Below are 26,461 nucleotides of genomic sequence, written 5' to 3' on the forward strand. Positions count from 1 at the left end.
GCATGCTTACTTTTATGTAATACAACCATTAAGCTTATCATTATAGTAGGAATGTTCAAAGGTTGTTCACCTTCTGTATTTTGTTTGCAAAATTTTGTTATTTATACTTCTACATTTTTACTGTTTATTTCCTTAAGAATACTAATTTTTTATATCCCAGTAGTGCCTTTTATACAGTAATATCTACTCAGTTTATTGATGAATGAAAGTAACAACTCAGTTTTAACTTTAAAGATTACATGCCTAATTATGAAAAGGAAATAACCCCAAAAGGAAATATAAGCTTAGTGAATATTTGCATCTCAAAACTGTCAAAAGCAGGGTTCTTGTATTTGAGAGGGAAAGTAGTATTTTAAAGCCCTTAGTCTTTCCTATGCTAATCCTCTGGAATTTGGGACACAGGAAATTTTTACATTTAGGATATGCAAGGAAAAAAACATCTTTAAGGAAATTGTTTTACATTAAGATTTAACTATAAATTGGCTTTTCTGTTCATGTATTTAATCTATTCAAAACCTAAGAAATAATACTGGAAACGAAAAAGGATGAGCCTCAAATGTACTTTTTAGAAGGAAAAAATGAGTTTATGTATCTTCAACTTCTTGCAGGCAGCATTTTATATTTTCTCATTTATTTTTGTTCCATATACCCTAATAAAAGAGTTTTGGGATATAATATGAAATAGAAATGTTTCAATGCCTTGCCTAAAATTATATTAAGTGAGACACTTAGCCAGTTAAGTAACAGAAAATTTCAAGATTTTTTCTTTTAGATTTGCTTTTCTCTAATTTATTATCAGCTCATTCTGTACTTTTATCATTTCATGTCAAGTTGATTTAATGCTATCGTTATATCTCTTCTCCTTCAATCTCTATCTTGTCTAGATTTCATCCTGTTATTGTCAGACTAATTATTCTCAAATTCCATTTTGATCATATTATTCCCTTTTTGGGATTCAGTAATAGAGCTCTCTTACTTAGTCTCATCAAATCCAGATTCTTTTATATTACATCTGAGATGTTCTAACACCAGCCTTCTTTTTGATAAGATTTTTCTCCATTCCTCACTGCACCTTATCCACTCCAGCCAGGCTGAGCATAGTATGCACTGTCCTAATTTTCCATTTCCGGTTGTTCAGACTTTTCCTTCTGCTTCCTCCCTCCTCCCTCCTCTTGTATTTATCTTACCTATTTCTAACCCCACTTCGGTGAATTCATTTCTGGTGACTCTCATTTTAAGCACTCCCTTCATCTTAGACCTCTTAGGTTTTTAAACATTAACATTTGTAGTTAATGCTTCATTGTTCGTTTTCATATGAGTTAATTTTATCTCCCCGATAGTAAGTTCTGTGAGGGTGTCTTTATATCTTTTATAACTGCTGCAACACAGCTAGAAAACAACCTTTGGAACCTTGTTTTTTGTTGCTGTTGTTCTCTATTATTTAATATCTTTGGAACAAAGAATTTATGTAAGTTATAAAGACTATAATTATACTTTATATGTGCTTGTGAGCACTTCTCTGCTTCCTTCTTTCTGCTTATAGCTCCTGGAGGATACCACCATTTTGAATTTTGTGTCTTACCTCCCTTGCCCTTTTTTAAAAACAAACAAACAAATGAATAAAAAATCATTTATTTATTTATTTATTTATTTATGGCTGCATTGGGTCTTTGTTGCTGTGCGCGGGCTTTCTCTAGTTGCGGCGAGCGGGGTCTAATCTTCATTGTGGTATGCGGGCTTCTCATTGTGGTGGCTTCTCTTGTTGGCGGAGCACGGGCTCTAGGTGTGCAGACTTCAGTAGTTGTAGCATGTGAGCTCAGTAGTTGTGGCTCTTTGGCTCTGGAGCGCAGGCTCAGTAGTTGTGGCCACGGGCTTAGTTGCTCTGCAGCATGTGGGATCTTCCCGGATCAGGGATCGAACCGGTGTCCCCTGCATTGGCACGTGGATTCTTAACCACTGCGTCATCAGGGAAGTCCCCCTTGCCATTTTAAAATAGGCTTTTCAGATATGTATCTATAAAAAATTTGTTTTTGAGGTGCAGAGAAATGGATTCATACAGCATGCAGTATTCTGGAACTTTAGTTTTTTACATAACATTATGTTTGCTAAGATTGATAATTTTTGTTGCATTTGGCTGCACTTGATTCCTTTCATTGTGGTATATGCCATTATGTGAACATGCCGGTTTATCCAGCCTGGCCACAGGCATTTGGGTTGTTGGCAGTTTTTTGCTCTTATGAATGGCTGTTCAACGAACATTCTTCTGATTCTCAGAGTACACATGTGCAGAAGTTTCTCTAGGGTTTATTCTTAGGTGTACAGTGGCTAGGCATAGGGGATACAAATATTTTAATTTTCAAGCTTTATTTCAATGCTTTATTTTTTCTGACATACTTTTTTTTTTCCCTGACATACTTCTCACTTAATATAATTTTTCTTCCTCCCATAAAGGCAGATTTTTTTGTTTTGCTTCATTGCAATGTCTTCAGCACCTAGAACTATACTTGATGTATAAGTGCTTGGTAAATATTTGATGATTGAATGAAATGCTTTTCAAATTGATCATACCAATTTATATTTTCATTAGCAGTGTACAAAAGTTTGTTTTGACCCACATCTTTGCCTAGACTTGATTTTATCAGACTTCTTATAGTGAGTGTAATATGGTTTCTTATGTGGTCTTAGTTTTCCTTATTACTGGTGAGGTCGAGCATCTTTTCAGATTGTTTGATTCTTAGATTAGTGGGGGTTTTGTTGTTGTTGTTGTTGTTGTTGTCGTTGTCTATAACCAGATATTTTTCCTTGCTGTGGCAGGTGGATGGAGAGCTAGAAGCCCTGATGGAGAATGGTGAGGGTCTCTCTGATAAAAACCAGGTGCTCAGCTTATCCCGGCTAATGGTTAGAATTGAAACTTTGGAACAGAAACTTACCTGTCTCAAGCTCATACAGGTGAACACTTTGATATTAATTTATTTTTTATTTCTGAACTTGAGGTGGGACATTTAAACTACAATCCAGAATGATGAATGGAAAAGGAATAATTCTGATTTGAGAGGAGTTACTCGTTTTTAAAATGGATATGTGAGTTCTATATGACTTTGAAAACTTGTACTCTTAAAAATGTCTTAAGAGTTCAGCATTATTTAATCTATTAGTAGATATTGTGTGTCTTCTCTCACCGCCACTTGATTATTAGCATGGCAAGGCCATTTTACCACAGGATCTCAAAGCAAGGAATTTTAACAGTCATCATATTTACTCCAGTTTATTAAATATTCCACAAGAAGTTGGATAATAAGAAAAGATTTTTAAATTTTTTTATAGTTTTAGCTTTTTCAGTAAAAATGGTGAATATAATTTTTTTCTTAGTCCTTCAAAATTTGAACTTTAGTAAAGTCCAGGTTGACATTTTAAGTATCAAGAAAGATTATAATCTCTCACTTTAAAGCGTTCATTAATTGCACAGTTCTAGTAGATTAATCAAAATAGAATTTCTAGGTTTCTTTGTGAATATAAATGAACTGTTTAGTCCTCTCTGTGGGCCCTCTTTAACACTCTCTCTGGTATTATGTGTCTCCCTCCTCCCACCCCGCAATACCCTGCATCCTGCTTCGCTTCCCCCATGGAAGAACACACATTCGCAGTCTTGCCTGAAGTCCTTTCTGGAACGTCATGGGCTGTCTTTGTTGTGGATCTGGATGGCAGAACTAGGTGATGGCCGGGAAAGTAATCAGAAGCTTCAGGAAGAGGTCAGTTCACATTCAGCTGACCTGCTTGTTTCTTAAGACCACTATATTTATTATTTAGGTTGAGGGTATTGTGATAATATCCGTGATAATGAATTTAACACTATATTTAATACTCATATTAAATAATTACATCATTTTATCATCCCAATATCATTCCTATAACTGTAACTTTACATACACCTTGCTGGAAGTGAGTTTGCCCAGTGGTTTTCCCTATGGTATCTTTTAAAGCTTAGTACTACATAGTTGGGAACTGCAAGAGCAAGATATACTAGTATCATAGTTAAGTGAAAGATCCAGTGTGTTGCTAAAACTGTAGTTTTAAAAAGATAGGAAACCATATGGAACTTAAATTCTGGGGTTCTAAAAAATTATGAAGAGCTGAATTCTGGATGACAAGAGTAAGAACATTTTGAGGAGTAAATTGTTTTAAAAGATCTAAATAGATGTTCATTGACAGTGTTGTTAGTGGAATTGTTCTATTTATACCGTCCCATGAAATACACAATATTTTTCTAACTTGATTTAAATGTAGTTCTTTTTAATCATAAGTGCTACTATAATCCCAAAGTCATTTAATAATATACTTCTAAAAACAAAAACGTGAGTGGGCAAATGAGTGATTGTCTTGCCTCCATCCTTCTCCCAGGAGACTCAGCAATAAGTAGGAGTTGGGGAAGCCTTGGGGTTTCTGTAGAACTACATTGGGGGAGTACTTTGGAAGAAATTCTTGGATTTCAGAGTGTGGGGTGGGGGTGGTTATCTCGGAATGAAGAGAGTGTCTCTCTTTGCTAGACAGCTGTTTGTCAAAGGCTAAGGAGGTTAAGTAATATCTGCATTTTTTGTTTGTATGCAAGACATTTAAATATATATTGTTGCTTAGTTCCCAAGCCTTTATCACAGTCACTTGGGAAACTTCTTAGAAAAACATACCCAGGATGAGGTCCAGTATTGTTTATATTTTTAAAAAATCTACCTGGGTTTGAGAACTACTGGTGGAGAATATTAATTAAATTAGTCCTATTTGGTGTGTGAGCAGTCACCTGCTCCACATTTTATTCTTGCTGGTCAGGCTTATTAAAACACTTTTCTGGGACTTCGCTGGAGGTCCAGTGGTTGAGACTGAGCTTACACTGCAGGGGGCACGGGTTTGATCCCTGGTTGGGGAACTAAGATCCCACATGCCTCGTGGTGCAGCCAAAAATATAAAAAAATAAAAAATCAAACACTTTTCCTTCCATACTAGAGGAAAGTAATATTATGACATTTAAATCCGTCTGTGGTTACAAGATTTAGGTCTTAATTTAATAAGACAGTAAAAAAACCACTGCTTTTGCAGAATTGATCTGAGTCCCATGGAGAGGCTTGAAAAGTCAACTGTACAAAGTGATGTTTGTTTTTTTTAAATTATGTTTAATCAGATTATAAAGACTTTGGAACATTTACCCATTCCTACTAAAAATATGTTGGAGGAAAGCAAAGTACTTCCTATTATTCAACGTTGGTCTCAAACCAAGACTGCTGTCCCTCAGCTGAGTGAAGGAGATGGGTATTCTAGCGAGAATACATCACGTGCTCACACACCGCTCAACACACCTGATCCTTCCACCAAGCTGAGCATAGAAGCTGACACAGACACCCCCAAGAAGCTAATGTTTCGCAGACTTAAAATTATAAGTGAAAATAGCATGGACAGTGCGATCTCTGATGCTACCAGCGAGTTAGAAGGCAAGGATGGCAAAGAGGACCTTGACCAGTTAGAAAACGTCCCTGTAGAAGAAGAGGAAGAGTTACAGTCACAACAGCTACTCACACAACAGCTGCCTGAATCTAAAGTTGATAGTGAAATTGCTGTGGAGGCCAGTAAGCTACCCACATGTGAACCAGAGGCTGACACTGAAATAGAGCCTAAAGAGAGCAATGGCACAAAACTAGATGAACCTATTGCTGAGGAAACACCATCCCAAGATGAAGAGGAGGGTGTATCTGATGTGGAGAGTGAGAGGAGCCAGGAACAGCCAGATAAAACAGTAGATATAAGTGATTTGGCCACCAAGCTCCTGGACAGTTGGAAAGACCTAAAGGTAAGAAAACATTTCTGTTCATTTTAACCTGAATTACCCAGGTTTAGAGTTCTATAAACCTTCAGTCGAATTACCTACTTTTCTAGCTATATGTATTTTTGAAAAATGGAATACTATCTCTCTGTCAGCTAATTATAAATGTCTTTATAAATAATGTCTTTTAAACCTTGGCCAGAGATACCAGCCAAACTAATATACAAACATCCCCCTTTTCCTTGCTTACAAAAGTATATCACAACAGTAAATTCAGTCATTCAAGTGGTCTTTACATTAAAAACAAAAATCCTTTGAGTAACAAACATGGATTCTACATTTGAGTCTGTAAGAAAAAAAATGAATGTTTAAAATAATTGGAAATTAATTTATTGGATTAACTAGAAATTAATTAAAAATAAAATTAATTGGAAGCTAAGGTAATTTTGCAACTTCTCATCAAAAATGATTGAACATATAAAGCTATAGAATCATGCTTGTTAGCTTGGTGGAATGTCTCATGACAAAAAAAAAAACAAACTATTGAACATAAATATCTGTTCCAGTAAAACAACATTATATGGAGCTAGTTCATATTCAGTTTTATTATTGTTTCTGAAATAGGCCTGCTTTTAAATGCCTATTTCTCTGGCCAGAAGATGTCATCGAGAGGAAAAATACAGAGTTCTGGAACCCTTACATCTAATACTTGCATAATCACTTGTTAAAGTATATAGCATGATGTGCAGGGTTTTCTTTGCAGAGAACCCAGCCTGGGTCTTGGATAAACACAGAAGTGAATAACAGGATGAGCCTAGGAGAGATGTGGCAAATTCTGATTGTAAGTGGGATCCTGGGATCCAGGTCTTGAGGACCCTGTGGGAACAGGTTACTACCTAGCCTCTGTTTTTCTGTTCCTCCTTTCTTGCGCCAGAGGTGAAGCAACCAGATAAACCAAGAATACAGAGTTGCAGCAAAATGGACACCTGAGTCTTCTCTGTTCCCAATTATGACTACAAAGCTCACCCATTATATCCTACCATTTGACCCATAGGGAACTATCCTTACACTTAGCAGAATGAGTAGTTGGTTGGTTGTGTACTGTGCTTATTTTTGCATTTGTAATTTACTGTGTTGAGACCCTTCTTTAAGTATGGTGTGGTTTCAGCTCTCATTTACCCATTTGAGCTCTTACTCATGCTACTCTTTGATCACCTACAGTTCAGCATAAACTCAGCCTTATTATTTGAAATCTGACCTTTTTATAAATATAAAAGGAAAGATTCAGAGTAAATCTGTTTATGATACAACATGTGAACGCAGGAACTGGAGTTGCAATTAATTGAAAGAGCTGCTGAGACAGTCATTTGTGTGAACCTTTATTTAAGGCCTGCTTTGTGAGGTCACAGGAGTCCCTGGACGAAGTCCCTCTTGTGTTTGGAGACTGCTAGTAGAGCCTGTACTATGATTGGCTCAGTAAGGAAGGTGGAAATGGAGACAAGCACTCAGGTGAAGGTAGAAAAGACCTTACAGACATAGTTTTATAGAGAGGGGGGTTGTAGACCTAGTAGTTCACTTTTGCCTGAGAAGGCTCTGGTTGACGTAATATAGAAAAAAAAAAGACATAATCATCTTAATTTCTTAAAAACCTGTCTCTTCTTAAAATCTGGAATAAGTAAATGTTTTTGTTTCTCTGTATGGTAGTTTTTTTTAAATTATAATTGTAATGATATAAATTATTCTCTGGGATATCCTTAACTCAATTAGATATAACTGGTACTTTAAACTCACACTCCAGACATAAATGTTTTTGAGTCCTGCAAAATTATTTCTTCCCTTGCTTGTCCTCTTCACTCCTATCTGAAAGATCGAAGTGGTTGCACAGTACTATGTAGACTGATGATCCTCTTGACTTGAGGTTTAAAATTTTATTTGTACCTAAAATATATTCTTCTTAACCTTCATATTTTGGATTTATCCCAGTTCTTAGCATCAAGGAAGTTATTAAATAAAGTCCTCCTTCCTCAAACTTTATAGTTTGCTCTGGAATCATTACCCATCTAGAATTGCATTACTGAGAAATGTTTTTGCTTGCCTGAACTGTGATGTTTTGTTATGCATTGGTGCTGGGGTTCTTAATTCATCTATCATTCTAATTAACATTCACCATGGTTCTAATTTCAAAACCGGTTATAGTTGTCCTTAAAAAATATACTTCAGCTAGGGAACCCATAATTTGAACATGTTTTAGAGAAACGGACTTGATGTGATTACTATATATCCATCCTATTCCCGGCATTGAAAGAGTTAACTACTTCTGTCTGAATTCCACCTGTGTGTTCAAGTAGAAGTTGGCAGAAAAGAAAATGTGTTATTCAACCAACCTTTATTAAGCACCTGTTACCAAGCATGTGTTAGTTGCTGGTGTTAATTTCAAGATTATACTAAAAAGCATTGATCTAAGATTGTGGTTATATTAGCCACTCCAAGCTTCCCTGACCTTCCCGGGCCACTGTAACATTGCTGGACATGTGTTCCACTTGTCCTTTCTACATACTGGATGGAGTGAAGAACTGAAAGAGGTTGCTTCAGATTTCTTAATCTTGATTTTGCTGTGAAGGCAGACTATAGGGATCATCAGTAAATGAAAGAGGGTGGGAGGGAAGGGAATGAAGCTTCATGAATTACTCTTTGTCCTCCCAGATCTGATGATGATCCCCCTTGTAACTTGAACCATTTCCATCTAGCTTCTCAGGGCAGCAAGGAGCTTGTTAACATCACCAGCTGACCATGTGTCTCCTTTTCTCAACTCCATTTTCAACTTCGTGCTGAAGAAAAACAAGAACCTAGCGTGCATTCTGTGAAGAAAACAGGAAGATGGTTGGGAAGTTGGATGATGCATGAAAAATATAATAGGTGAAAAGAGGACAGAGGTGGTTAACTCACTGGCACCGGCGTTATTTTGGTGCGTCCATTGCCGACAATGGATGTCGTTCTGGGAAAATCCCGACTCCTGGCGAGAAAGGATTAAGTGAGCTACTTTTTCTATACCTCTATACACAGGACCACTGCCTTGGCTCCACAAGGCTTACACATTTTTGACTCCTAAAGTAGACCTCAACAAGAAACATCACTTAGCACATTGCTACACATGAGCATGTATTCATTTTCACATGCAAATTAACTGGGCTACATTTTCAGCAGGGACATGTGCATATATTTCTGTTTGTAAAAGGAATTACTGTACATCACCCCTCATGCTGAAAATATACCCGAGACTTCACAGGGCAAAACAGCTGTTTATAAGTGATGATTAATTATAAACTTGACTGGAAAATCTTCATTTGGATCATGAGAAGAAGAGGTAAGGTTCCCGTGAATTTGGCAGTTTCAGTTGCAATTAAACAGCTGAGAGATTGTGATGGCTAGTGATTCCAGAGCCTCTCTTATAAACACTTAGGTTACAGGATGTGTGTCTCCTTATAGTGAAGTCTGAGTAGTTACAGTTACATCTGGATTAGATGATTTAGGGACATTTTGTACATGTGATAAGTTGGACTTTTCTTAAGAACCATCCTTATTATCTTTTTCATCTTTATTCTCCAGATATTATCTTTAATTAAACATATTATTTTCCTGGAAAGTTAAGCATTGAACTCTCTACAGAAGTTTTAAATAATTCAGAGAGTTACCCAACTGAAAAGTTTTGAGTCTGGGGGAACTCCCTGGCGGTCCAGTGGTTAGGACTCTGTGCTCCCACTGCTGGGGGCCTGGGTTCAATCCCTGGTCGGGGCACTAAGATCCCAAAAGCCGCGTGGTCAAAAAAAATAAAACAAGTTTTGAGTCACTGCTTGGAATTTCGGTTCCTGACTAATATGTGAAATCTGCTATGCAACATTTCAAAATGAAATGATGTGCCCTGAATTTCTGTAATAAATTTCAAAATCCTTAGTAGACATTATTCTGTCTTCAAAAGGATCAGTATTACTGATCCTTTTGTTTAACCTACAGAATTGCCCCCAAAGAGCACTATTTTAGGTACCACTACATTGAATTTTTGTAATAAGAATCTCATTTGATAAAAGGCAAACATGGTCTAAAACTTCCTAGTAGCCTGGTTTCTTTATTATCAGATAATACTTTCATCTAAATTATGGGTTGGCCTAATCTGCCCCGCTGCCTTTTTTCGTAAATGAAGTTTTGGGAGCCCAGCCAAGTTCGTTCATTTACATACGTCTGTGACTGCTTTTGCACTGTACTGGTAGAGTTGAGTAGTTGCATCAGACTGGATGGCCAACAAAGCCTAAAATATTTATTGCTTTGTCCTTTACTGAAAAAGTTTGCCAACACCTAATCTAAATGATAAAGTACAGAATCTGGCTGCTCTAAACATTCTGATTTTGAATGAAGTCATTTTGACACTTTATTCTTTTGGGTGAGCTCTTAATTCTATTTCCCCTAAAGACATTAATGACCATGTTTCCATACCCCATGAAGTTACTTTTTAAAAAAAAAAAGTCTTGACTCTGTTTAGGAAAAGTTACTTTAAGTGATTTGGATATAGGACTATCTGAGAAGTGGGAGAGTAAATACATTATAGAATTACTGGGCTAGAAGACACCTGTAAGGAATGTTGTTCTTCCCTCAGGACCATGATCAAGTTAGTCAGAAACTTAAGAGACTTTTTGAGTACAGATAAATTGGTATAATCTAGTTTTATATATAACCATAATGAAAATATACAAATTTTTCTTCTTAATGTTCTTAACTTTTGATTTTGATGTAATTTCAGACTTACAGGAAAACTGCAAGAATACTGTTCTTTATGTATTCTTCATGTGATACACATCCAGTGACAGATGTATGTTAAAAACAGTAAAAATTCCTCTAAACCCTTCATCCAGAATCCCCAGTGTTAACATTTTACCAAATTTACCTTAACATTTTCTCTTAATTTCTTTTTAACTTTTAAAGAATAAGTTATAGATATCATGCCCACTGCGCCTAGATATTTTAGTGTGTATTTCCTAAAAACAAGGACATTCTTCTTTATGACTTCAGTGTACTTATCAAAATCAGAAAATTACAGTGACACAATACTATTAATCTGTTAAACAGACCTCATTCAGATTTTGCCACTTGTGCACATAATGTCCTCTGTAGAAAAAAGAAAATTTCTGATCCAGAATCTAACCTGAGATCAAGCGTTACATTGAGTTGTATCTCTTTAGTATCCTTTAATCTGGAAGAGTTAGTTCCTCAGTCTTTGGCTTTTATAAACTTCACATTTTTGAATATTTTAAAAGTTTTTAGAATATTCCTCAATTTGGGTTTGTCTGAAGTTCTGTTTGGAATGTTCGTTTATCCCATTACTGGCATTGTCAACTTCAGTCACTTGGTTAAGTTGGTGTCTGCCAGGTTTCTCCAATGTAAAGTTACTATTTTCCCCTTTATAATTAAAGAGTATAATATAGGAGCACCTTTGGAAATAATAAATACTCTTTTTTGTGAAATTTATCCATCCAGTGAATTTGCCTGAATCTTGTACAGCTATGATTGTTAACAAATGATGATTTTCTAATCCATCATTCCTTTTTCTGTATTTCTATACAGTGGTAGCAGTCTTAACAAGTTATTAAAATTACTTGCTTAGATGCTTGTTTCTCCTCACAGGACCATGAGATCTTCAAGGGCAGAGACCATTCCTTAATCATTGGTAGTAAGAGTTACTTTTATCATGGTATATTTTTAGTAATGGTTGTAATAAGTTACCACTTAATAATAGTGAATGACTACTCTGTGCCCCCTACAATCTGTGCTACATTCAGTATCCAGAGTGATCTTTTTGGAAATATACATCTGTTCATGTCAAAGTCCTATTTAAAACTTTTAAACGGTTCCTCATTACATTGTTAAGTTAAATCCATTTTTCTTAACAAGGCTTGCATACCATGGCATAATCTGGTCCTTATTTATGTATGCATTTTCACCTCAAGAGTTTCTGGCCTACCAGAGGGACAGTGCTACTAATGTTCACACACACACGCACGCTCACACACACACACACTCATTGACTTGTTTCTGAGAAGAGTTTCTTTTTTTTTTTTTTTTTTAACACTATTTTATTTATTTATGTCTGTGTTGGGTCTTCGTTTCCGCGTGAGGGCTTTCTCTAGTTGCAGCAAGTGGGGGCCACTCTTCATCGCGGTGCGCGGGGCCTCTCATTATCACGGCCTCTCTTGTTGCGGAGCATAGGCTCCAGACGCGCAGGCTCAGTAATTGTGGCTCACGGGCCTAGTTGCTCCATGGCATGTGGGATCTTCCCAGACCAGGGCTCGAACCCGTGTCCCCTGCATTGGCAGGCAGATTCTCAACCACTGCGCCATCAGGGAAGCCCGAAGAGTTTCTTTTGTTTAGATGTCTCTTCTCATTTAAGTTTCATCCTTTCCCCTGAAAACCATTCCTGTTCCTCCAAGACAGAGTATTCTCCCTTTTCTATATGCTCCCATAACATCCTTTCCAATCATAGCAGATAACATTTCATAATTGTACATTGTGCAGAGGCAGAGACTGTGTCTGTCTTGGTCACTTGAGTCTCCCCAGGGCATTGTGAGAGCGTACTTTGTACTTTGGCACTTCATAAATATTTGAATGATGAAGTGAAGAAGGTCCTTCTTTTTCCATGGTACCACACTGCTGCTATTTTTTTTTTAATTTAAATTTAATTTTTTGGCTGTACACCATGGCATGTGGTGTCTTCCCTGACCAGGGACCGAACCCACGCCCCTTGTAGTATAAGCACGGAGTCTTAACCACTGGACCACCAGGGAAGTCCCAATTCTTCTTGAATCCATAATGTGTATATTTTATTTGATAGGTGGTCAGAAAATACTTGAATGAGTGTCATGTAATCTTTACAACCCTGTAAAGTAAGTGGTGGTGTTTTTATCAACTGTAAAAGGGAAACAAACAGGCCCATGAGTTTGTAACTTAACTTTAAGTGACATAGCTGAAAATTATCTTCTGATTTTAATCCTATGTTCTTTCCATTCCTTTTTCTGATCCAGCAAATAGTGATTGCTACGTCCTTGCTAGACAGTTCATGCAATTATGTATCTTTGCTGAATACTTTTCAGACTTCTCTCAATCTGTTTCTGTTTTAATAACTGTAATAAGTTCAAATTCATTCTTAAATCATAGAAATTATCATTTTAGTGTTTTGTTCAAGTATCTTTTTTTCCTTAATGCTGCAGAGATCAACCTGTGATCCATGATTGAATTTCAAGGGATTTTCAGAACGCCTGAAATCATATGTAAAACTGTGGGGTTTTCTGGGGCAAGGGTCCATAAATATGAGCAGTTTCTCAAACAGGGGTGTGTATATATGTGGGTTGGGAAAAGAACAAATTGTGGTCCAAAAAGTGTTTTCTGGATGGTCTTAGCTGCAGTGTTGTATTGACTAGTGCAACATATAACTTCAGTGAAGTCTCTTGGAGAGCTGTGGTGATTTTTAAGTTTTAATTAGAAAAACTATAGAGGAGGTAAATTTAAAAGTGTAAAAGAAAATCTTAGATTTGGAATTAACTTGCCTAGAAAACAGAAATCTGAAATTTGAGAAACATTTAATCATCATGACCTTGATTATTCTTCAGTGATTACTTACCAGCATAAAACTTTAATTTTTCTACACACATGTTTTACTACTGGGCTGGGGAGGCCTTGATAGCAGGCACATGTGTCAGGTGTTCACCTTGTGCTTCAGTACTAGTGGAAGCTCGGCACATTTTAGATGCGTGTTGAATAAAACCGAGTGTTGTTAAGGTAGATTTTTTGAATTAGAGTCAAGGTGGGTAAGGCTAGAGAAGGAGGAAGTTGGGGGGACAAGTTTAAACTGAATGGCAGGGACTTCCCTGGTAGCGCAGTGGTTAAGAATCTACCCACAAATGCAGGGGAGACGGGTTCGAGCCCTGGTCTGGGAAGATCCCACTTGCTGCGGAACAACGAAGCCCGTGCGCCACAACTACTGAGCCTGCACTCTGGAGCCCTCAGGCCACAACTACTGAGCCCGCGTGCCACAACTTCTGAAGCCCACGCACCTGGAGCCCGTGCTCCGCAACGAGGGAAGCCACTGCAATGAGAAGCCCGTGCACCACGACGAAAAGTAGCCCCCACTTGCTGCAACTAGAGAAAGCCTGGGCACAGCAACGAAGACGCAATGCAGCCAAAAATAAATAAATAAATTTATTTAAAAAGAGAGAGAGAAATGGAATATTACCAGCACCCTGGATACCTTACTTTAAAAATAAAAATAAAAAATAAACTGAATGTCAGTGAACTAAGAAAGCTTTTTAAGGTATGGTACTGCTAAATAGCAGCATTTAGAAGTTGCCTTGGGAATCCCCATGTTCCTTAGGCCTCTGCCTGAGACTTTACAGCCCCTCATTCTTTACCTTGAATGCAGTCACAATGCACAGAAGTCTTTTGGTACTGTGTCTAGGGCTGCTTCTGAGGCATGTTATCTTTTCTTTTAATTTTTAAAATAGACCATTCCTGCACACGACAAAATTCAAAAGGCATACTGCAAAAGGCAACATTTCACTCCTGACCCTGCCCCGTGTCCTGTTCCCTGGAGGCAACCAATACAACTAGTTTCTTGTGAGCATTCTGGAGAGAATTTGTGCATATTATGTGTATATATTTTGCCCTTTTTACAAATCTGGCACCACTGTTTAGCTCCTTTTTACTTAATATATTGTAAAGATTATTTCATACCAGTTTATGAAGAATTTATTTTTCATAACTGCCTAGTATTTTATTGTATAAATATACCATAATCAGTTTATCATAATCATATATTAATCAGTCTTCTATTTCGGCCATTTAGTTTGATTCCTTTCTTTAGCTTAGCAGCAAGTAACTTTTTGAACATGTTCACATATGTGGGATATACATGTTGGATAAATTACTAAAAGTTGTGTATCTGAGTCATAGTCTGTGTTATTTGTAATTTTGATAGGTACTGTCAAATCTCTCTTCATAGTTGTACCAGTTTAAGTCTCATCAGCAATGTTTATGTGTAAGAGTGCCTGTTTCACTACACCCTGGTGAACACAGGTGTTGTCTAACTTTATGTTGGTCAGACTGATAGGCAAAAATGGAATATTGTTATAGTTATAATTTGCATTTCTCTTATGCATGAAGTATTGAATATATTTACGTTTATATTTCCTATTGTAAGAACTATGTCCATATCCTTTGCCCATTTTTCTGAGTGGCTGAAAACTGAAATTGAATCTTATTATCTTTTGTTTGTTGGGAGCCCAGCTGTCTGAAGTTAGAGTGTTTCTTCAGGGGTTTAAAAGAATAAATAAAATTATTCTACTCCCTTTTCCCCTTACTCTCCCTTCCTCCGCCCCTCTCGTGTGTGATTTTATAAAACTTCCAGACATGGGTATTATCTTCTAAGTTATTTTTCCAGTCAAATCTCAGGACGTCTGTGACCTAATGGAGATACCCCTACTCCCACTTTTTGTAATACAATTTATGAGATAAAATCATAGACTCTTAACACTTTACAGGGGTATGATGATCGAGGTACAGTTCTTCCTTCTATTAAAGGAAGCTAAATCCAGGTTATAGAACCATTACCACTGAAAGCGTTTCACAGAATTATGCTGAGGGAAAAGGAGCCTAGGGTATTTACATATCAGTATTTGCCCAGTAATTTCTTTCTTTCTTTTTCTTTTTTTTCTTTTTAACCTTAGAGTGGTATAGGGCCATAGACATTGAAGTTATATGTTGTATGTTCATTTTTTTAATTTTGTTGTTGTTAATCAAGAAAATAGATTTTTAAAATCTTTATGCTAGTATATAGAATTATGAATCAGGTTCCATGACAGTCATATATTACCCAAAGATGTGCTTTTATTTCTCTAGATCAAGGGTTGGCAATTTTTTTCTGTAAAAGGTGAGATAGTAAATATTAAAATACTTAAATTTAAAATGTGACTGTGAGGCCTCAGTCTCCTCCTCCCTTCTTCTTCCCTTCTTTCTGCCTTTTTATTCCCCTTTCTTCTTTTTCTTCTTCCCTCCCCTTTTCTCCCTCTCTTTAAAAATACAAAAAAACATTCTTAGCTGGGGTTGAAGGGGCACTTAAAGAACCAGGCTGCAGGTCAGACTTTAGGGTGTAGTTTGCTGACCCCTGCACTGGTGTGTGGAATTGTGAATCAGGTTTCTTTACAGTCTGATACTACCCAGATGTAAGTGTTTTAATATCCTTAGCCTAAATGACTAACAGAATTGATTTAACCATGTATTTTCCAAGATGATTTGTCTGTAAGCCATATGGTTTCAATGGGAACCAAATGAGCTTAGTTTTTTCTGTTGTCATTTTTTGGCTGCACCGCATAGCTTGCGAGATCTTAGTTCCCCCACCAGGGATTGAACCCAGGGCATGGTAGTGAAAGTGCCAAGTCTTAACCACTGGACTGCCAGGGAATTCCTGAGCTTATTTATTTATTTATTTATTATCATTTTATTTTTCTAAGTTCTTATCTCTTTTTCTAGATTTTCAGTGTTCAGTAAATTCACGTAAATATTTGGTTTCTTTGCTTCTAACACTGAAACTTGACAAATACCTGAAAATCCTGGGAAAAAGGATTTTTTTAAAGTGGGGTTTTAAAAAATCTAATGCATTCAGTTATCTTGGAGAAGCTTCTCTCTCACATGTAACTAAATACATAAACATTCATATATACATATTCACACGTATATGGTATTCTCAGTATCTTCACAGTTTCAAAATTGCTTAGAGAAACAAAAATTATGACAAAAAACATTAGTGAACTGAACACTTAAAAGAATTCTTATTCAAACGTCCCTTCTCAGTTAACATCAGCATGTATCGTTGTCCAATGGGTTATTTTCTTTTTCAGCCAAAGTCTCACTGTTATAAAAGTTGGCAGACCTATTAAATAAAAATGCACTGATTTCATAAAGTCAGTAAAAATAATGTTGAAGAAGTTGGAAAGGAAATATATAAGACCACTAGTGTACTAGAAGCATTTTCAGAAAAAGTAATGAAAAGATTCTGAGATACTCTTGGGAAAAGAATGTTGCATCATGTTATCAGTTAATTATTTTGAAAAAGTATACCAAAAAATATCAACAATTGACTCATCTTTTGGGGGGAAGAGTTGGTGAAGTTTTGTCTCATGTATTGATTTTGGGATTACAAATAAATGTTAGTGAGTTGGTGAATTTGCAGATAAAGAATCTCTGAATAATGAGGATAAATGGAATCATGAAATCTGTGGCTTTTTGTGTCTGGCTGCTTTTACTTAGCATAGTGTTTTCAGGCTTTATCCATGTACTATGTATCAGTAGTTAATTACACTTTATAGCTGAATAATACTCCATTGTATGGATATCATTTTCTACATATAGTTATATGAACCAGTATGAAATTGGGTGGGGGACGGATGGATAAACGCAGATGCAGAATTGCTAGGTCATAGTCTTTTTGTTTCTTATTTGATGCTCTTTGCCTTTTTAATCAAAGGTATTTTATGTTTCTTTAATTCTGGAAAACTCATCTTCATTATTTCTCAAAAAAGTTCCTTCTCTCCTAGAATTCCTTTTACCTGAAGTTGGCACTTTAACTTCTAGCCTCCATATCGCATAACTTTGCTTTCACATTTTCTTTTTGTCCCTTCCTGCTGCTTTTTATCTCCTCTTCCAGCTGTAAAAATGGCACCTGGCTCAGAGTCTCTTTCTCTTTTTTGTTCTTAGTCTTGCTGTCATTTAGGAATAAAGATTTGTTTGACACATACACTACGCAATTTTATCTGTACTTGCTAATAACAAGGAAAAATAGTCTTAGTTGTAAAAAGTAAATCTGTTATTACAGAATATATAATCTGATCTGTATATAATAAAAGGTAAAAAATTATACTCTCATTGTAAATTATTTTGTTCTCAAAGTCTTGTTTAGCTAAAGAACAGTCTACATCAGTGTTAAATTTTTACACTTCCCAGAAAAAGTATTGTTTTGTAATTTGGTTTTAATCCTGTTTTTTTCTACAGTCTATTCTATTTGAGTCTATTCTATTTGAGTCTATTCTATTTGAGTCTATTCTATATCATTTGAGATGTGTTAAAAATGTGCTGGAGTACTTTGCCAGCAAACTTCCAATGAGTACTTTTTGAGACTGTTGGAAGAAAACATCCCAGTTTAGACCCATTTAGTGTGACCTATTAGCAGTAGGTAACTTTTTCAAGTGTTGCTTGTTTTTTTAACTAAAAATGGGTAGTATAAAAACCGTATAATTAAAAGTAAACTTTTTTTTCCATAAGAGAATCCATTTACTCAGAATCTATTTACTGTACTTTAAATATAATCTAACCGCTTTTGGGGAATCATGATTCACATACAATAAAGACAAAAACATCGAACTCATAGCTGTATAATATTTCTTGAGTTAAAATGGTGCTTTGTGTTAGTATCTACATTCCTTTCTTTTCTCCCCAGCTTTATTGTGATATAACTGACATTTAACATTGTGTAAGTTTAACGTGTGCACGTGTTGATTTGATACACATATATAATTGCAAACTGGTTACCACCATAGTGTTAGCTAACACCTGCATTATTACCATTTCTTTTTTTCGGGGAGAATATTAAAGATCTATTCTCTTGGCAACTTTCAAGTATATAATACAGTATTATTAACTGTATCACTATGCTGTACATTAGATCCCCGGAACTTACTCATCTTTTTATTTATTTATTTATTTATTTATGGCTGTGTTGGGTCTTCATTTCTGTGCGAGGGCTTTCTCCAGCTGTGGCAAGCGGGGGCCACTCTTCATCGCGGTGCGCGGGCCTCTCACTATCGCGGCCTCTCTTGTTGCGGAGCACAGGCTCCAGACGCGCAGGCTCAGTAGTTGTGGCTCACGGGCCTAGTTGCTCCGCGGGAACGGGATCTTCCCAGACCAGGGCTCGAACCCGTGTCCCCTGCATTGGCAGGTAGATTCTCAACCACTGCACCACCAGGGAAGCCCCTTACTCATCTTATAATTGGAAGTTTGTAACTTTTTGACCAAGTTTGTTACTCTACCTCCCTTCACCCCTGTTTTAGTCTCTGTTTCTATGAGTTCAGCTATTTTGGATTACATATAATAAGTGATATTGTACAGTGTTTGTCTTTCTCTGTCTTATTTCATTTAGCATAATATCCTCAGGGTCTATCCATGTCACAAATGGCAAGGTGCCCTTCTTTCTCCTGATTGAATGATACCCATTGTATACATATACCATAGCTTCTCTATCCATTCATCTCTTGATGGACACTTAGGTTGTTTCTGTATTTTGGCTACTGTGAAATAATGCTGCAGTGAACATGGGAGTCAGGCATCTCTTTGAGATCTGCTTTTCATTTTGTTTGGATACATACCCAGAAGTGGGATTGCTGGCAGGTGTTTATTAAGAAATGGAAAACTTACGATATGATTCAGATATAAAGACTTTCCACGTTTTAATTTCATTTTCCTTCAAGTCAGCCTGTTTTTCTCTATGTACCTTCTTTCTTGGCAATCTCTGACAGTAACACAATATATCGATTGTTTTCTTAAGGTTTTCCCAAATTGTGGATCTCTTGCTTTAGCCTATTTCCTGAATTTTAGGTCTGTATTTTCGGCTTTCTCTCTCTCTTTTTTTTTTTTTTAATAAATTTGTTTACTTATTTATTTTTGGCTACATTGGGTCTTTGTTGCTGTGCATGGGCTTTGTCTAGTTCTGGTGAGCAGGGACTATTCTTTGTTACAGTGTGCGGGCTTCCCATTGCGGTGGCTTCTCTTGTTGCAGAGCACGGGCTCTAGGCGCACGGACTTCACTAGTTGTGACACATGGCCTCAGTACTTGTGGCTTGTGGGCTCTAGAGCGCAGGCTCAGTAGTTGTGCACACGGGCTTAGTTGCTCTGCGTCACGTGGGGTCTTCCCGGACCAGGGCTTGAACCGGTGTCCCCTGAATTGGCAGGTGGTCTCTTTAACCACTGCACCACCAGGGAAGTCCCTTCAGGCAGAAGGGACTCAAGCTCATAATCTTGTTTTATAAGCTAATTCTTCGTCTTTGGTGTACATTTCTGTTAACATCTTCATCATTTTTCAAGTAACCCATAGTCAAAACATATACCCCTTTTGTAATTTAAAAAATTTCTATTGCTAATTATAACAGTTGCTTTAAAAACACTTTCTGGATAACTAAACTTTTCAGTTAGGGACAGTATTGTTGGAAGACAACATTTTTTGAAATTATGACAGGTTAGAATGACATCTTCAGATCTTTTGCAGGTGTTATTTTAAATAGCCACGACCGCCTAGTTATTTGCACAGAAGTAGAGCTTGGACACTTGATCTATTTTGAATGCCCCGTTGTCGAATTTATATGCATATATTTATTAATCTATGCCTATATCATCTAAATGCTGGATAATTCATTTACAGTAACCTTCGAAAGATTTTCCATCACTCTGTCAGGAAGTATTGTTAGGTCTTATAAATTATTGTACCTAGTATGGTACAATGTACACTGTAGACAATTTATGAGATGTATTTCACACCATCTAGAATCTTGAATTTTAGACCCTCCACATTGGAGTGTCTTTAACATTCTCTTCTGGTAGACAAAATTTTGAGACCTTATAACTCTGAAAAATACCTTTATTCTATTCTTGTTTGGCAAATCATATAATTACCATTTGGAAATAAATTTTCCTTCAAAATGTTCAAGATGTCATTGCATCATTTTCCAGCTTACAGTGTTGCTATTTTGATACCATTTTGACTCCTTTGTTGTGGGAGGTGCTCTGAGTCCTCTCTATCTGGTGACTTAATATGTCTTTCAGTTCTAAAAAAATTTTTTTTTTTTATTTTTTTTTTAAATACTTTCTTACCTTCAGTTTTCTCTCTCCCTGCTTTCTGGCTACCTGTTAGGAGATGTAGGACTTCTAACTCTTATCCTCTAATTTTATTTTTTTAATCTCCCATTTAGATAAAGGATTAGTGTGAATGAAGGCAACTCAGATAGCCTTTTCAGCAGTGGATTCTGTGCCATGCGGGTGTGACATTATTCCAAACAGATTTTCATATCATGTAGGCTAACACTATTGCTATTTATTCACAAGACAGAATGATCCTAAGAAATGTTACAGTAATCTTTATAGTGCTGCTTCCTTCTTACTTTTTGTTGTTGTGGGACTTTGGAAAAATTCTGTTGCATTTCAGGGCCTCAAAGTAGATAATCTTAGTTTCCAGCTTAAATTTTGTATACAACTTTGACAGTATGAAGAGGAGGAAGTTAGTAATTCCAAGTGCTTGGGTGCATGTTGATAGAACTTCCCCATAGTGTTAGGCATACTCTAATAGTCAGTAGCCCTTGGTCACTAATCAGTAGTAATCAGCCATTTTGTGAACATCAGAATACTTTAAAAATTTTAAAAATTATTTATTTATTATTTATTTTGGCTGCACTGGATCTTCATTGTGGTGTGCGAACTTCTTAGTTGCGGCATGCATGCAGGCTCTAGTTCCCCAACCAGGGATCGAACCCGGGCCCCCTGCATTGGGAGCACAGAGTCTTACCCATTGGACCACCAGGGAAGTCCCTGAATCCTTTTTTTTAAATTGAAGTATGTTTGACATACAATATTAGTTTCATGTGTACAACTTAGTGATCAGAATACATTTTCTAGTTAGCAGTTGCTCTAAACTTTTGAATGGAATTAAGAATGTATCTTTGAGAAGCATTTCCTCTGGTATATTAACCGCCACCATAGAATGGGTCCCAAACTTGAGGTCTGTAATAAATTGCTATAAGTGTTTGTAATAAATACTTGTAATGTTGAGACCTTCTGCAAAAGAAACTAAATAAGTTAAAATTGTGTAATTCTTAGTTGACTCAGATATCCCTCGATACATCTGTTCTGAGCACCCTTCATGAATGAACTCTTTTGGAGTGCCTAGGTTTACAGAGTACCTAATGCAACAGTCATTTTCAAACTTTTAAAATTAGCAGAATACCTGTTTTTCCCTATAATGTGGGTAGGTGCTGATAAGTGGTGTTCTTTTTCCCGAGTTTGTTAACCCCTCCAAGAGGTGGATAGAGAAGTCAGAGCTAAAAGTGTTAAGTCCTTCCTCTCTTTATCCCTGATTCATACCCACAGGTAGACATTGAATTAGACAACTCCAGGCATCCCTCAGAGGAATAGATTGGAATGTATCCTCTCTACAGGCAGAAGCAGCCCAAGAGGAGAAAGAGCCCAGATGGCTCTGAGCTGAGGACAGACATACATAGTTCTTTCTCTCAAATTCTCCCTTGTGAGGAAGGAATGAGTGAGGGCTGTTAAGAGAAGCCAGTAGTTCAGTGATGCCCACTTTCTCTGGACATCAGAATCATCTGGGGAACTTCTAAAAAATACAGATGCCTGGGACCCATTCCCAGAATTTTAGATTCAATTTGTTTTGGATAGTATATCTATAAAAGTTGCCTGGAGTGGTTTAATTCTGCAGCCAGAATTGAGAATCCCAGCTGTAGTGGAAGTTCTACTTAGAAAAGGCTAGGGGGATGGTGGATGTTACCTACATTTGTGGATAAATCCCCCAAAATGGTACTTCTTCCCAGAATAATGCCACTGTGTCATCTGGTACAGATGATAAAAGTGCATCATAACCTTGGGCAGGTTGCTGAGCTTTTTAAGTAAGTTTTCCCATTTGTAAAATGGAGATAACAACCTCATAGTGTTGTTTTGAAATTCAAATAAGATAATGCATTCATACAGATTGCCCTGCGTCTGTAAAGTCCACATTGGCATTTTTAATGGCAGCTGAATATTACATCTTGAACTTTCCTCAGTTGTGTGACATGTGGGTTATTTCGTTTTCCACAAATGACCAAAAATCGTGTGGAAAGATTTTTCTTGGAGTACAATTCCTATGAAATGGGATTACCAGGTCATATAGGTGTGGTCAATATTATGAGATTACTCTGAAGGAAGGGTTTTGTATGATGCACCATTGAGAATGTGTGGGTTTGCCATTTGCCCACTTAACAAGGTGACTGGATAAGGAAGTATGTGCCCAAGAGCTACTTGATGGACTTAGAACAGTGAGAGATTGTCAGGGAACAGAATTGTTGCTAGGCTTTAGATTCATACAGCAAGAAAAGGTACCTCAAGGCTTAAAAACATAGTTTATATTTCTCAAGAACAATTTTGATAAAGTATTAGATAGTATTTGAAGAGCAACAATGATCTAAAACTTTCCTTTTTTAAAATAACAGCAGTATAAAAGTAGATTACATTTGGCAATTAGCCAAGTTGATTTTGTATTTATAGAAAAATACGCTGAATAGCAGGAATTGTCTTTACACATGTAATTTTTCTGAAGTGTGTTTATATAGCTGAGTTATTACTAACCTTTTCTCCCCTTAAGTAGGGATGGCAAGTGAGATGTTTGACTTGTTCATATGAATACTCTCAGTAAAGGAACTATAGATGACTTCATTTTATATGCAGAAGGCATATAGAAATTAAGATCATCAGGAGGTGTATTCCTGCCAGAAATAAAATGTCTTAGTTACTTAGTCTGCTACTTGGCTAATGAGGTCATACAAGCCTGGTAGACATTTAGAAATAAATATGTATTTGTGCTATATGTTTTTACTTGTTTTTTAAGGGACCATGCTCTATTTTTATTTAAAGCCAAACATAAGTAAAATTTCAGAGAAAAATTAAATACCAGATTGTTCCTCCCCATTTCTTTGTTGCCATGTGAAATCACTCAGCTTCAAAGCAATCACCACTTCCATTCCACACTGATAACTCTTCTTTTGGTTTATTTTTTGCAGGAGGTATATCGAATTCCAAAGAAAAGTCAAACTGAAAAGGAGAGCACAAGTAGGTATTCAGAGATACTTTGTGCATATGGCTTTACAAATATTCTTTTAGAAATATGCAGATGTAACTGATAAGAACTTATTTTGTTTTTGAAACCAGATAATACATCATTAGGTAAATGAAATATTTGGTATAAGTTTGAAAACATGCGTTTTTAAAAAAATTTTATTGGAGTATAGTTGATTTACAATGTTGTGTTAGTTTCAGGTGTACTGCAGAGTGAATCAGTTATACATATACATATATCCACTCTTTTTTAGATTCTTTTCACGTATAGGCCATTACAGAGCATTGAGTAGAGTTCCCTGTGCTATACAGTAGGTCTTTACTGGTTATCTGTTTTATGTATAGTAGTGTGTATATGTCAATCCCAATTTCTCAATTTATCCTTCCCCACCTTCCCCCCTGGTAACCATAAGTTTATTTTCTACATATGTGACTTTCTCTCTGTTTTGCAAATAAGTTCATTTGTACCATTTTTTTAGATTCCACACATAAGTGATACCATATGATATTTGTCTTTCTCTGACTTAACTTCACTCAGTATGACAAACTCTAGGTCCATCATGTTACTGCAAATGGCATTATTTCATTCTTTTTTATGGCTGAGTAATATTCCATTGTATATATGTACCATATCTTCTTTATCCATTCCTCTGTCGGTGGACATTTAGGTTGCTTCCCTGTCCTGGCTCTCATAAATAGTACTGCAGTGAACATTGGGGTGCAAGTATCTTTTCGAATTACGGTTGTCTCCGGATATATGCCCATGAGTGGGATTGCTGGATCATATGGTAGCTCTATTTTTAGTTTTTAAAGGAACCTCCATAGTACTGTTCTCCATAGGGGCTATACCAGTTTACATTTCCACCAGCAGTGTAGCAGGGTTCCCTTTTCTCCACACCCTCTGCAGCATTTATTGTTTGTACATTTTTTGATGATGGCCATTCTGACCAGTGTAAGGTGATACCTCATTGTAGTTTTGATTTCCACTTTTCTCATAATTAGTGATGTTGAGCATCTTTTCATGTGCTTTTTGGCCATCTGTATGTCTTCTTTGGAGAAATGTCTATTTAGATTTTCCACCCATGTTTTGTTTGGGTTGTTTGTTTTTTTGATACTGAGCTGCACAAGCTGTTTGTATATTTTGGAGATTAATCCCTTGTCTATCACTTCGTTTGCAAATATTTTCTCCCATTCTGAGGGTTGTTTTTTCGTCTTGTTTGTAGTTTCCTTTGCTGTGCAAAAGCTTTTAAGTTGAATTAGGTCCCATTTGTTAATTTTTATTTTTATTTCCATTGCTCTAGGAGGTGGATCTGTGCATGTTTATTCTTAGTGAATTTTTGTCAAAGGAGATGTCCCTTTATACTCCCTGTGTTGTTTCTTTCCTTGAAGTCATGGCCTTTTAGTAGCTTTTCTTCCATTCATTTCTTCCTCTAGAGCAGACATTCTTAAACCTATACTCCTTAGGTGTGTGTAAGTTTTTACCTGTAGATGTTTATATGCAAAATCCTTGGTATACATTCATTTTACTGGGGAAAATTCAGAACTTTCATCAGATTCTCAAGGAATCAGTGACCCCTCACAAGGTTAAGAATCATTATTACAGAACAGATAATAGGGAAACCATTGCAGTATGGTTTCTGGGCTTTACCACTTAGCTATGTTTCCAACATACTTTAGAGATTAAAGCAGTGGTATAAATTATGATGGCTCTTGTTAGCCTCTTGTGCCCCTCCAGCAGTGACCCAATATAAATAGAGTAAAGGAGCCAGTGTGATCATGTTTTTGGTCTTTTTCTTTATTTTTGGCATGAAGAACTTTTTGTAATCTTAAATCTTATTGGTTAAATAATCTTATTGGTTAAAGCCCTGTAAAGTATCCTTTACATCACTTTTGTATCTTTTGGATATTTTTAGTTCTACTGGTTTAGTCTCTTCATAGCCAGACATCCTACTTAAGGCTGCAAAGAATTCTTCCCATAAGAAAGAAAGCTGGGTTGAGTAGTACTGGTTGGCAATATGAGCAACACCACTATAGAGTTGATCATCAGAGGCTAGCTTCTCTGGGCCCACTGAGTTGAAAACATTAGCAAGACAGGCAAAGTTTCAATACCTATGAAGGTCCCCCCACCCCACCCTTCCACCATTATTTTGTAAATATCTAGTCTGGTATGGCCCTCTGAGAGAAGCAGGACATGGTCTGTAGTGGACAGTTATAATCTTTTCAGGGAGCAGCCTTTTGTGTGCCAACTTCAGTCTCATCCTCACATGTGGGGAACCCCCGCCTCCATCTCAGTCTCAGGCTTTTAGATTAGAGAAATGCTTATAATGCAAACCTGACTTCCTATGTTACTCCTCAATGTCAAGCAGTTAAAAAGCTTAGAACTTTTAAAATTCATAAGGATTGTGAAATACTTTGGGAAATATGCAGTCTAGCTTTATCCTCGTTTTAAAATAGAAAATCAGCCTGAATATATAAGATGATTTCTCTGCCTCACATATTCTAAGATGCAGAGTCAGAATATACTGTTGGTATGATTCCTTTTCTTGTTTTACCAGTATATAGTGAAGAAATAGCCACATTTTAAGGAAATTAACACCAGGGTAAGGAACCTGGGTTTGAGGGAGGAAATAGAGTAGTCATGGGCAGATCCAGATGAAACTAGATAATAATACTTCACAAAAGGATGTTGTGCTAATA

At 36.6% G+C, this 26,461-nt stretch overlaps 1 protein-coding gene across 4 annotated transcripts in view; it reads left to right on the forward strand.

Annotated features, from left to right (window-relative positions):
* Positions 1 to 26,461, forward strand: part of SETD2 (SET domain containing 2, histone lysine methyltransferase) — a 119,278-nt gene that overhangs the window by 61,128 nt on the left and 31,689 nt on the right. For 2 of the 4 annotated variants that reach the window (XM_057554657.1, XM_057554658.1), the window contains exons 10-13: positions 2,815 to 2,949; positions 3,630 to 3,749; positions 5,171 to 5,833; positions 23,710 to 23,758. In XM_057554657.1, the coding sequence (XP_057410640.1) occupies positions 2,815 to 2,949; positions 3,630 to 3,749; positions 5,171 to 5,833; positions 23,710 to 23,758 (967 nt within the window). Of the gene's footprint in view, positions 1 to 2,814; positions 2,950 to 3,629; positions 3,750 to 5,170; positions 5,834 to 8,553; positions 8,838 to 23,709; positions 23,759 to 26,461 lie in introns of those variants that run through there. The other 2 variants (XR_009009485.1, XR_009009486.1) reach the window with 2 other exon arrangements.

The sequence above is a fragment of the Balaenoptera acutorostrata genome, chromosome 10 (assembly GCF_949987535.1).
Source record: "Balaenoptera acutorostrata chromosome 10, mBalAcu1.1, whole genome shotgun sequence".
Taxonomy (NCBI): Eukaryota; Metazoa; Chordata; class Mammalia; order Artiodactyla; family Balaenopteridae; genus Balaenoptera; species Balaenoptera acutorostrata.